Here is a 12,209-nt window from a genome sequence, read left to right as displayed (position 1 = left end):
AGGGATGGGGCATCCACAGCTTCTCTGGGCAACCTGTCCCAGTGCCTCACCGCCCTCAGTAAAGAATTTTTTCCTCATCTCTAATCTAAATCTACCCTCTTTTAATGTAAAGCCATTACTCCTTGTCCTGTCACTACACCCCCTGACAAAGAGTCCCTTCCCTGGCTTTCCTTTAGGCCCCTTTGGTACTAGAAATTTTACTGAAATGTGGAGAAAAGCTATCAGTGACATAGTAATTTTTTGGCAGAGCTGGGTTTGCAACCCAGAACAAAACATAGTCTTCAGTACTATCCACCTATGGAAATGGCTTTAACTTCTCTAAGGATCCAGCTCAGAGAAGAAAAAAGATAACTTAAAAAGGAAGTGGGTAGTGTTGCTGACAAGTGCACAGGTGGTAAGCTAATGTCAAACTGTTTTAAGTGATCCTTGAGACAACAGGTACAACATATTCCATTGTTGCTCCATATACAGTTATTTCACCTGAGGACTGATACAAGATAGTCAGACATCTGACTGATTTCTCTCTTGGAAATACAAGATTACTTAAAATTTTATGTCACAAAGCTGCTGATAGACCCTTTTATTCATCATTATGCTTACAGGTCTAGTATCTCTTGCTAGGTTGTTGATGCAGAGTCTTACACTTAAATATTGCAAAAGCTGATTTAACAAGCAGCTTTTTAATTTGCATGCTAATCAGATCTGACTGTTCTCATCTGTTTTTCATACTCATGCAATCTTTAGATTCTGAAGCATACGAAGAGTTCCTCATCCATAGAGCTTTGTAAAACATCAGTCACATTTCAACATAAGCCTTTCATCAACAGATGGGATCAAAGCTTTACTATGTAGATCTTGAAATTTGGCTTAGACTTATTTGTTAAGGTGAAACAGAGATATCTTGTTTTTCCTCTACTTCCCATCTCCTCTGCTCTGATCTACCATTTTCTTCTACAGCTGGTTTCCAGAATCTCATACATAAACCTTCTTTAGAAAGTGATAATTAAATATTACAATGATGGTGGTTTGAATCAGGAAAAGTAAGAATTTGTAACCACTTACTGTTAACTCGGTTACAATTTATTTGTTCTGCTTTCCTTATCTTGTCAGTTCATTCTATGAACTACTGAGAAAGTCAATAATTCACAGAAGGTAGTCAGACTAATTTCAAAACTTTAAACCAGAAATTATTAAATGTACAGAATCACTGAGTTCTCTGGTGATCACTTGAACTCTTTGTAGAGTTAGGTTTAACTACTTTCATGTGATGGAATTTAGGAGGAGAACAACAGAAAAGTTGTATTCTATTACAACTTTCTTCCCTCATTTTAATGTTACAGATGAGCCACAAAATTCCTGCAGCAGCATTACAAGTTGCTCACCAAAAGCCACAGCCTGCCTTGGAGAAGTTCATGCTGCCTAAAAGAATTTACATTATTCAACAGCCACGGAAATGTTAAAATATGCATTTAAAAACTCATGTTTACATAGAAGCAAATTTCTATTCTAAATAGCACTTAGCACACTGTGGTAAAGGATCAAAAACTGTGGAAATAGTTGCCATGTATCTTACTGTGTTTCTGTTAGTGACAATAAAATACTTTATAAAAAGAGTTACTCAGTTACTTGGGTTTTATTAAAATATATAGCTTCTGTCTAATCTGTTTTTACTAGTGTCCAATAATAACTCAATGCCAAGAAGCCTAACAGCTTCACTTCCTGTGCGAGTTTTGACTGAAGTACTGGAATTGTCCATCTTCTTTTCCATAATGTTTTTTTTAAACTTAGTGATAGCAAAGGTGAAGTGAATGTGATCCTAAGAAAGGTCACAACTGAAAGGCATGTTTTCTGAGAGAGTTGGTATGTCAGTTGTAAATGGATTGAAGTGCTTCTTAAAATCCAGAGATGCCTAACACTTTGACCTCAGTGTTCCTTTGGATCTCTTTTTTTTTTTTTTTTCTCTTATGATTTAGGCTGAGGTGTTCCATACCAATGCCTGTCTCAGGCTGATTGCTTGACATGGCAACTTCAGAAGGTCCTGGGAAAGACTTACAGATTTTTCTGGCATTTGTTTCTGTAAGGAAGTCCAGCTTCTTGTGCACTGGAGCATTTCCTAAGGTGAGGAGGAAGGGAAAATGATGGTTGAAACTGACATTGGAAAGTTGGGCAGGTTAGGAACTTTTAAGGCCCTCAGCTAATGGAGGTTTAGTAGAAATTTGTACGACAGCTAAATTATCTGATTTAACTTGTTAATGCTGAATATGTTTGATTCCAGTGATACGTAAGCAAAATTTTCCAAACACTTTTTCCTTGAAGAAAGATGTCTCAAGAATTTAACAGCAAGAAGCCCCTCTTTCCTTTGTCCTTAATGACTCCTCCGCTGGGATCCAGACAGTAGGAAGAGCCAAGTGAGAACAGTCTATGTTAACCCATTTAGGGTTGGGGAGTAGGAATTAAGGAAATACATGACTTGGACTTGAACCTCGGGGATGAGAGGGAAGACATGAAAGCGGAGTCAGGTTGCAAGGAACACAGTGATTTGCATATGGAGTCTAAGGTTGGGATGCTAGAATGGCAGATGAGCCTGAAAAGCGATTAGACTCAGTACAGATGGGAAGTAGTAGGGCCTGAGGGATCAAGCTTGAAAATGGGGAGGAGCAATTGTAAATAAAAGTACAGGAAGTATCCTTGAGCCTTGAATGCTTATACTGTCAGGAAAGACAATAAAAATAGTCAAAGTCCTGCCAGAGAATAATTATGTCCTGCTGCTGGTTGGTTGGGTAGCTCAGCTTTTTTTCTTGCTCTGAATCTAATTTTGCTGGGACTTTTTTTTTTTTTGAGGTAGTAATTGCAGATGAATGTGGCACTAAAATTGCAGTCAAGCACTTGAAGCAGACTTGCTCAATATGAAAAGTGATGCTCAGAAATACATTTATATCATCTGTGAGGTTTCTTTTCATAGTGTGCTGCACATGACTACAGTGGAAATTCATTAAACATATGAAGCCCTCTCCTTAGAGGAGAACCCCAGGTGGGTTACTCAGAATTAGTGTTACCACTTAACATGAATGTCTGCTTCACTTTATTCATCTGTGAAATGTAAATAACTTTATATGTTGATTAAAGATTAAATTATGATCACGGGAGGTGGTGATTAGTAGTATATGCAATAAATAACTTGGTTACACCCTGAACAAATAAGAAAAATTAAAATACCTCTGCTAATACATGTTCACTACAGAATGAATGCCAGAAAAAAATTTATAATTCTGATTTTTACCTTTTTTTTTTTTCCTGAAGAAAACTAATAGCTAGTGAAAATAATGGGGCCTGATTCTGATGGCCTGTATGAATATTTCTTTCTCTGAAGTAATCTGCTTTGGAAAACCTATGCATATTCTTGCCAAGGATGTTACGCCAGATGAGGTTGTGTTAGTAAAAAGGATTATCTTCTTTTGGATTACACCCATCAACCTTCCCCTGGATGCTATGATTATTCTGGCCTGTGCTTAATATATACTTGAGTGAAGAATCAATTCAAGCATCTTTTCCTAATAACTTGAAGGGATGGCACGCTACAGAAATGGATGACTGGTAAATTGCACCCTGCTGCAAGAAGCTATTCAAATAGCTTGGGAGCAGAGAGATACGGGATCCTTGTTTCTATCCTGCACCCCTAGAGTGGCTGAAAACACTACTGTTCTAGCTGTGTGCAAATTACTGTGGGAATCCAGTCACTTATTGCAGTACTTCATTGTTGCAGCTGCATAAACTCCTATATTGTGATCAATATTAACATTGCTGTGACAGTGAGTAAACAGAAGAATCTGACTACCCTTCTACTTGTTCCATATTGAATTTTTGCAGTCTGTTCTCTAATGAATATTATCTAAACAGTTTAAAACAATATGTTCAGGGTAGGGATGGCATGCTCAATACAGAAAGTAACTATAGGGAATGTTTTTATTGACATAAATCAAGTGGTCATACAATCGTTGCTTATGGACCTAATCCAGTTTTAATAGGTCCTCATACAGTGCACCTTTAGCAGCTTCAATACTATATAGTTGAATTAAAAATATTCAGTAACTCAGTTTTCTCCAGTATAGTGACTACTCTATCTGCACTGGGAGCTGTGCAGCATAGGCTCAGTCTACGCTTCTAGAAGCATCAGTCATCCTGGAAAAATGCATCTGCACGTGTTGCAGCAGTGCCTAGGATCTGTAAGTGTACAGTGCATATTTGGAGTGATGGTATGGTAGTTCCAACCGCACTATCACAAAGCCTGCTTTAATGTAAAATATCTCCCATATTCTACCTATATAAAATTTTAATGTAGAGAAAGGGGACCTAACAAGAAGCCAGGGGGCTTAAGTTTGATAAGCTCAGTTTATTGGTTTTACTAAATGTCAAGCAGGTGCAAGTCCCTCTTTTGCTGTAATATGCATCCTGCAGAGGAAGAAATCCTGGCAACTGATCTACTTCATTTCCTGCATTCCCCTGTGGCATTATTACATGTAGCATTTAATGTTTGCTTTCTGTGTCAATAGCACTTGCTATGCTTGGGAGAGAACCTGAAAGTTGGTTTTACTCAGCTGGGCAGCTGAGCTCCACCATAACTGCTTTTTCACTCCCCTCCTCAAAGGGAAAGGGGGAAAAATATGATGGAAAGAGCTCAAGGGTTGAGATGAGGACCGGGAGATCACTCACTAATTATTATTATGGACAAAGTAGACTTGGCATAGGGAGATTTGAGAATTTCATTACCTGTTACTAACAAGCTAGAACAGTGAGAAACAAACAAAAACCAAAAACAAACAAAACAAAAAACTACAACCACCTTCCCCTCCTCCACCCTCTTCTATGCCCTCACCCTGAGCAGCACAGGGGAATGGGGTCTGCAGTCAGTCTGTAATGCTTCATCTCTGCCGCTCCTTCACAGTCACTCTGTGCCCCTGCTCCGTGCGGGGTCCTTCCCGCGGGATGCCGTCCTTCCCAAACTGAGCCTGCGGGGGCTGCCCACAGGCAGCAGCTCTTCAGGAACTGCTCCCACACGGCTCCGTCCCACGGGGTCCATCCCCCAGGAACAAACTGCTCCAGCACGGGTCCCCCACGGGCGGCAGCTCCCCCCAGACCCCCTGCTCCTGCGTGGGCTCCTCTCCACGGGCTGCAGCTCCGGCCCGGGGCCTGCTCCTGCGGGGGCTCTCCATGGGCCGCAGCCTCCTCCAGGCCACATCCACCTGCTCCACCGGGGGCTCCTCCACGGGCTGCAGCGTGGAGATCTGCTCCGTGTGGGACCCGTGGGCTGCAGGGGGACAGCCTGCTCCACCAGGGGCCTCTCCCCAGGCCGCAGGGGAACTGCTGCTGTGAGCCTGGAGCACCTCCTGCCCTCCTGCTGCACTCACCTTGGGGGCTGCAGGGCTGTTTCTCACTTCTCACTCCCCTAGATGCTGTTCCACAGCAGTTTATTTTTTTTCTTTTTTTTTTCTCTTTTATCAAATCTGCTCTCACAGAGACGCAAAGAACATTACTTATTGGCCTGGCTCTGGCCAGCGGCGGGTCCCTGTGGAGCTGGCTGAAAATGGCCCTTATCTGACACGGGGCAGCTGCTGGACACGTCTCACAGAGGCCACTCCTGCAGCCCCCGCTACCAAAACCTTGCCATGTAAACCCAATACAAAAGCGTATACAGAATAAACTCTTCTGCTGAAGTGTTTTATAATTAAGAACACTTCCTTTTCAGCCAAGTCAATCTTTTACTTAACTGTTGTATTCTGACAAATGCATTGTCAGGTGCTCTATTTTCTCAAATTTATATATATTTATTAAGGTGTCCTGCTTATGACAGTATTCTTAATAACAAGAACTAAACAGAAAACAAAAATTGTATTTTAAACTTTTAAAGAATAGACTTGACAGTTTTTCATCCTGTATGTGCCATCAACTCTTTGGCATCCTTTTCGTTTGTGTTTGCATCATTGGTGATGCTACGATGAATCAGTTTTACCTTCTGTTTTAGGGAGTTTTATCTAGTTCTAGTCTTAATTTGTTACTTTGCCTATATTTAAATATGAACTACAGCTAAGTTCAGAACATAAGGAACAAATACAGTTGGTTTGCTGGAAAAGATCAAAGCCTTGCAGGAAGCCTGTTTTTGCAAATGATGGAAGCATTTAACAAGAATGGCATGGTTTCAGGAAACTATTTCTTCTGTTGAACTTCTTGATGGAAATAACATTGCTTAATATGGAGTTGTTTCTTGTCTGTAGACTTTAAAACACCTTACAGAAGTGGGAGTGGCTGAAGACAACTGGCAATGAAAACAGATCTCAGTAAATGCTGGTGGTTACAAGGCCTTCAACATATTCTTAAATTTGATAATGTCACACCTTCTGTTTGAAGGCTTAAATAAGGCCCATGTTTTTCTGGACTTCTCTGCAGGGATGAATTTCTTGAGTGAGGGTGAGTGTCTACCTCTTAGCACCTGACTCTCACATTTTGGGTGGTGCTTGACAAAGCTGTTTGGGAATTTGGCAATGTGTAACTTTAGCTGTTGTGGAATGAATTATGGTATGTGTTGTTATTTAGTGTACAGACTTAAGTCTGAATTGAGAGTACGTGACTTCTGACTTCTGTGTGAAGCCATGAAGCAGGTTAAATGACAAAGGAAATACATGTGGCTAATCTGGAAATCTACAATAAAAGGGAACCATAATGAAAGGCTTAAAAAAATAAAATAAATGTTTAAATCCTTTCTTCCTTCTGAGATGTACTCATTCAGTCTGTCCCTCTCCAAGCAGTATGCACAGATTTGTAAATCATTTCTAGCACAGTAACCTCTCCCTGCTACACAAAATCCAGCTGGTATACACACAAACATGTACATCTACTGAATTCCTCTTCAGCTGCAGTGGTGGAGGAATGTGTTTCTGGAATGTAAAAATTCCTTGGCCTAATCAGTGTCATCTGTGACACTGTTGAGCATAACTCCCAAAACAGGTTCACAGTAAGCAATCCTGTTTTGAAACCCTCGCTGTCCTTGATGACCATGGTTTCAACATGCTGCTGTTCCTTGTGTTCCCTTTCTGCATCTCATAGGCTATCCTTTCTTCCTTAGCACGAGCAGGGCAGATGCTTGCAGCTGATCGGTTTAGCTGATCAATTTAGGAGGAATGCATACTTTTTTCATGCTTTTGAGCCATTTGTGCATTAAATCTTTTTAAAGAGAGTAGATGTGATGGGATTCTTTGCAGATACCCAAGATTGCATTCCTTTTGTCTTGAGACCTTAGAGCTTCCAGACCTAAAGCTTTGACTGCTTCTTGTCTTCCCCACTGTTAGCCGAATGGCTGCTGCTGTTCTGCAGAATACATTATTGAACCAGGCTTGTACCTGGTAACTGTTTTCAGTCTTTCTCAGCTACTGTAAACTGTAAGGCACTTTGCCTTCCCTTTTCACTAGTTATCGTTTTCACCTTATTCAGTGAAACCTTGCAGAGAACAACGATTCAACCTAATAGTGAGAAGCTTTATTCTTCTTGTCAAACCTGGCCATAGACTCCAGTCCTGGCCATTATTCCACTCTTACTGGATTTTAATGGAAAACTTTTAGATAATTCTATTATTAACATGAATTTCTGGCATTTCAGTTGTAACAAATTACCAATTTCTAGTTCGCTCTTCAGATGAAGAGTTTATTAAAATTATGAAACCTGAGTATTTCTTACCCTCCAGCTTTCCTAGTTTGCTAAGTTGCTATACAGGTTTATCAATCACATCAAGCATAATGTAAGAAACCTCAATAGTTCAGTATTATGAGTATACTACTTTTGCCACAAGAGGTAGCTGTACGTCTACAGCTTACTCAGGTTCTGCCAGCTAAGCTAGCCTCTGAAAATGCAGCTATTTTCTTAGAAGGAGGTATACTTAATCTGAAAAACAAATGCTGAAGTAGTTTCAAAGAAGAATAATAGATTAATTTCTGAAATCATTTGGTATTTCACAGGGGACTCTAGCAATTGTAGAGATACACAGAGCATAACGGTTACAAAACAGTTCCTTTTCCTTCTTACATTCTTGATGTTCATGGCTGTGGTCAATTAAACTGAAACATCAAACAGGGAATACAGGAAAGCGCATACTATATTTGTATTAGCCACACTTGCATAGATAATCAGTATTTGCTGATTTTATAGGTGCTTTCATACTATGTATTTAAACTTGTTAATTTAGAAACAATTCATTCGTCCGTGAACCAGGCAACATTGGAAAATTGGATACAGCATTTCATATTCAACTGTTATGTAAAAAGGTATGAAGTTTCTGAAACTGATTTCATTTAATTATTTCAGAAGTTATTTTTATGTAAATGAATAATAAAGCTATCGTAAAGTGTTAGTTTTTATATAATAGCCATCATTTTAGTTGCAAAATATACAGTAAATGCATACTGAAATAGAACAGTCACTAAAATGAATAGTGACTTTAAACTTTAATTCCATCCTACTTTTGTTGCTCATAACTTTCTGCAATTCCTTCTAGTTTAATTTTTCCATATTTGGTATCTTTTTTTTTTTTTTGAAGCTCAAGAGTTAGCAAAAATTCTGAGCTTAATTTAAGCTGCACAAGGCTGAAATATTTGTTCCCTATATGTTACTGTCAAAAAACATCAAAAACAATGAAAAACAAGAATAGTTATTAAAAAAATAGCTGAAATTGAAAGCTTTTAACTTGGTTTGTTCTGTGGACCTCAGCCTTAAAAAGCGAAAACAAGTCAAAAAGCTACATTCAGACTGAGATAATTTTGTTGGAGCTGTTCAAAAATGCCAGGCAACGATGGATAGACATATAATTTTCTCTACAGTGCACATATATTTGAGCTCTGCTATGCAAAAGTTTTTTGAGGTTTCTAAAGACAGTACTTTAAAATATTGTGGATAACCCTCCAATTATGTTTAACTCTAGCCTCTAACCCTTTAGCAAGGCCGATTTTAGGCTGCTACTATCTTGAATTTTATTTTTTTCTAACTGAATTCAACTCACAAAAAGTAAATAAACAAAGGCATTTAAAAATGTTATAGATGTATTTGTCATGATACATTTATAACTCTGACTGTCTTCAAGAACTTAACTGAAGGATAGCTTTGTTCAGAATGCGTTTATTAGCGCGTGCACAGAAAAAAAAGGAGGTGAGGGGTAGTGAGTGGAATGTCCCAAAACTCTGCAGGCTGTGGCTATAAGGCATTTACAAATTTGGCTGGCAAAATTGGAATGCATATATTGTTTTACACGAATAAGATCATGCTTCACAAATTGGAAAAATTTAAGTTTGAAGCTGGTTGGTATAGTAGAATGATAATGAGCTCAGAAATATTTGTCTTTAACCAACGATACTGTTCCTTTCAAATGGAACACGGACTACGAACCTTTGGCTTTTTCCCAGTTTACAGAAAACCTTTCGGTAGCCTGGCATATGCATTGTACCTTTAAACACTTCCACTGAGACACAAAGTGTTCTTCTGCTGTTATGGCTCACCACATGATTAAAAACAAATTCTCATTTTAAAGAACAGTTTGTCATATTTGTAACGAAAATGTGAAGGACCAGTTTTGACTGTGGTTTGGTTCCAGCTGAAGGGCAGGGGGAGGAATACAATCCCTGTTCCTGAGAAGGACCTCAGTAGCACCGGTGTTCTTGACAGTTTTCTGACAGAGTGAACTATAACCTAAGAACAGATCGTCATCTATTTACAGAGAAGAAATTCCATTAAGTCTCTTTTGAGACAGTCTTTCCCAACAGAATCTTCAGAAACATAAATTAATACTGTATGCTAGCCCTATTGCCCTAGAAGTATAAATAAAAAGTATACTAGTGAAACAGAACAAATTACCAGCCATAAGCACAGATCTCCTTACTTTCATGACTGTTTTCATGAGATAGATGTTTCTAGTGCTTCCAGCTTTTCAAGACATTCATGGATTTTTTGTTACATCCTGGGGATTTCTGAAGTATTAGGCATCATTTCTTACGTATCAAAGTAATTTTTTCCCTTGACGATAGGGAATGCAGTACTAGTCTCCACATAGGGATTCATTTCCAGATAAATACTACTAGCATTATTTCAAATATAAAACACTCGTGTCCCTCATTCTATGATATTATTATAGTTTGGAGCAAATAATTCATATACAACAAGCTTCTTCTAAACTTTATGATATGCAAACCTTCTTCTATTTTCTTTAGTGCTTTTTCTGAACTGATGTGCTGTGCTAAATACACTAAAGTAAAAACAACAACAACAACAAAGACTAAACACACCAATAAACCCTACCCTCTGCACCAGTCTACGTTAGTTATTTTGACATGGAACAAAAGGATGGAAGGAAAGGGAGGGAGCCTAAAGAGCAAAGAAGAAATTCTAGCTTTTCTTAAATTGGTCTCCAAGACATATTACTAGTGCCTTCTTCCTACTTCCTACTGCTGTCTTTTGTAGCAATTTTGCTTCCACCATTATATGCTGTCCTCATGTGTTTTTTTTTCGTTGTTTGTTTTTTTTATTATTCAGATGACTCCATAAAGAAATTGGAACATTTGGGTGCCAGTAACGATAGACGAATTGTCATAGCAGGATCGGAGAGACAGATGGGAAATTGTAAGGAGATAAAAGGCCTTAATCATTGATCCAAATTCTTCTTTCAGATAAGTGTATAAAGTTTTCACTTATCTGTTTTATATCTATCTATATAAAAGCTAATTTTGGCACACTCAGTAAGCCCATAGGCAGTCTAGACAAATCATGACTTACTGCTTGAACTGTAATTAAAAATCCACGTGTATCAATCACGTAAAGGAATCTATAGTTCTGACCTTTAAATGTTTCAAATCATTATTTCTAACTTTTTAGCATCTGAATATTTTTGTGCTCAGGGAATGAGTAACTACTCACTCATTTTCAAAGACTGCCTTTAGAACTGCTGAAGTTAAAAGAGGGCTACATGGGACATTCTGAATGAGCAAGAGTTCTCATACGTGTAGGGGTTTGTCTTGTGGTTTCTTGAATTTCAAGCAGGAGGCTACGTAAAGTGTACTGAAATTTTTACCCTATATTTTTTGCTAAATTGCATTGCTTTTTGCTGTTGTTGTTTCCTGTAGTGAAGAGTACTTCTTAAAATGCTGTTACGCTCACTTAAAAGATTCCCCAGTATTAGTTAGTTCTATTTCTGAAAGTAAGGCAGAATGATAGAAACCACCACAGAGACATAACCTCTGTGGGAAGGAGAAAAGAAGAGCCGAAGAATGTCAGTGGCTGAGAGTAAATAAATCATCTGAACAGATGAGTGGAAGGTGCAGAGGGCAGAACAGTAGAGGCCGATAAACAGCTGTGGGCTGAATTGTTCCCAAAAGTACTGGAGAGCAAAAATCCTTATGCAACAGTATTGCTCTGATGAGGCAAATAGGGACGTGTTAAAATCAAGCCCCAGTTAAAAATATCCTGATTCTGAGCTTTCCTGTGGAATAGCAGGTCCTAACTCCAACTAACAGCAAACTGTCTTTCAAAGCTTCTAAGTTCATATACAGAGGAAGAGAGAGCTAGCACTGAGCGTGACTAGGAATAGATCCCACAACAGCAGCATCATAGCTCTGTTTTTTTTTTTTTTGTCTCAGATTTCAGAGACAAAATCATAAAAGGCTGCCAGAGCTAAGACATTTCCTCTGAGACAGAGAAAACTCCTCTCTTCCAGACAGAGGCCTCATCACACATGCAGAATGGAGGGAAGAGAATGTGATTCTCTGCAGGAGGAGGGAAAAGCTGGTGGCTGAGCTGCACACAGTGTTCTGCCCTTGTTTTGGGACTAGTCTCCAGCTACTGAGCTGCTGAAGTCAAAATGAAAGAAGTGTGAGATAACTGACTTTCTGCTGTTGTACCCCTGAGAGCATTTGTCTCCATGTTGCTCTGCTCCTCCAACACCATACAAGGCAATCATGTCAAGTGTTCTTTTGAGGATGCTCTTCTGTGTAAGACTGCAACTTGTTTTTGAACGCATATATGGATTCTCTTCTGTACCCCTCAGAGACCCACTGAAAGATGCTGCGTGAAATGCATGCATAGCATAGAAAATGTCCTGCAGTACTCTGAATCTGTAGTAGTTATTTTGCTGTTAAATTCATATTTAGTTGTTCGTGATGAATTAAACATGAAGATAAATCGTA

General features: G+C 38.9%; 1 protein-coding gene across 6 annotated transcripts in view; it reads left to right on the top strand.

The window, feature by feature from the left end:
- DAPL1 (death associated protein like 1) overlaps positions 1-12,209 on the top strand; it is a 20,259-nt gene extending 8,050 nt beyond the window's left edge. Inside the window, exons 4-6 of one of the 6 annotated variants that reach the window (XR_014586015.1) lie at positions 1,974-2,118; positions 6,270-8,309; positions 10,564-12,209. Coding sequence is in view for 1 of the 6 variants with exons in the window: in XM_083841767.1 (XP_083697893.1) it covers positions 1,341-1,460 (120 nt within the window). In the remaining 5 variants the exon portion in view is untranslated. Of the gene's footprint in view, positions 1-1,340; positions 1,614-1,973; positions 2,119-2,275; positions 8,310-10,563 lie in introns of those variants that run through there. The other 5 variants (XR_014586016.1, XR_014586017.1, XR_014586018.1 and 2 more) reach the window with 5 other exon arrangements.

The sequence above is a fragment of the Anser anser genome (genome assembly GCF_964211835.1).
Source record: "Anser anser genome assembly, chromosome: 6".
NCBI classification, from domain to species: Eukaryota; Metazoa; Chordata; class Aves; order Anseriformes; family Anatidae; genus Anser; species Anser anser.
The sequence above is the reverse complement of the archived record's forward strand: the minus strand, read 5'-3'. Positions and strand labels throughout refer to the sequence as shown.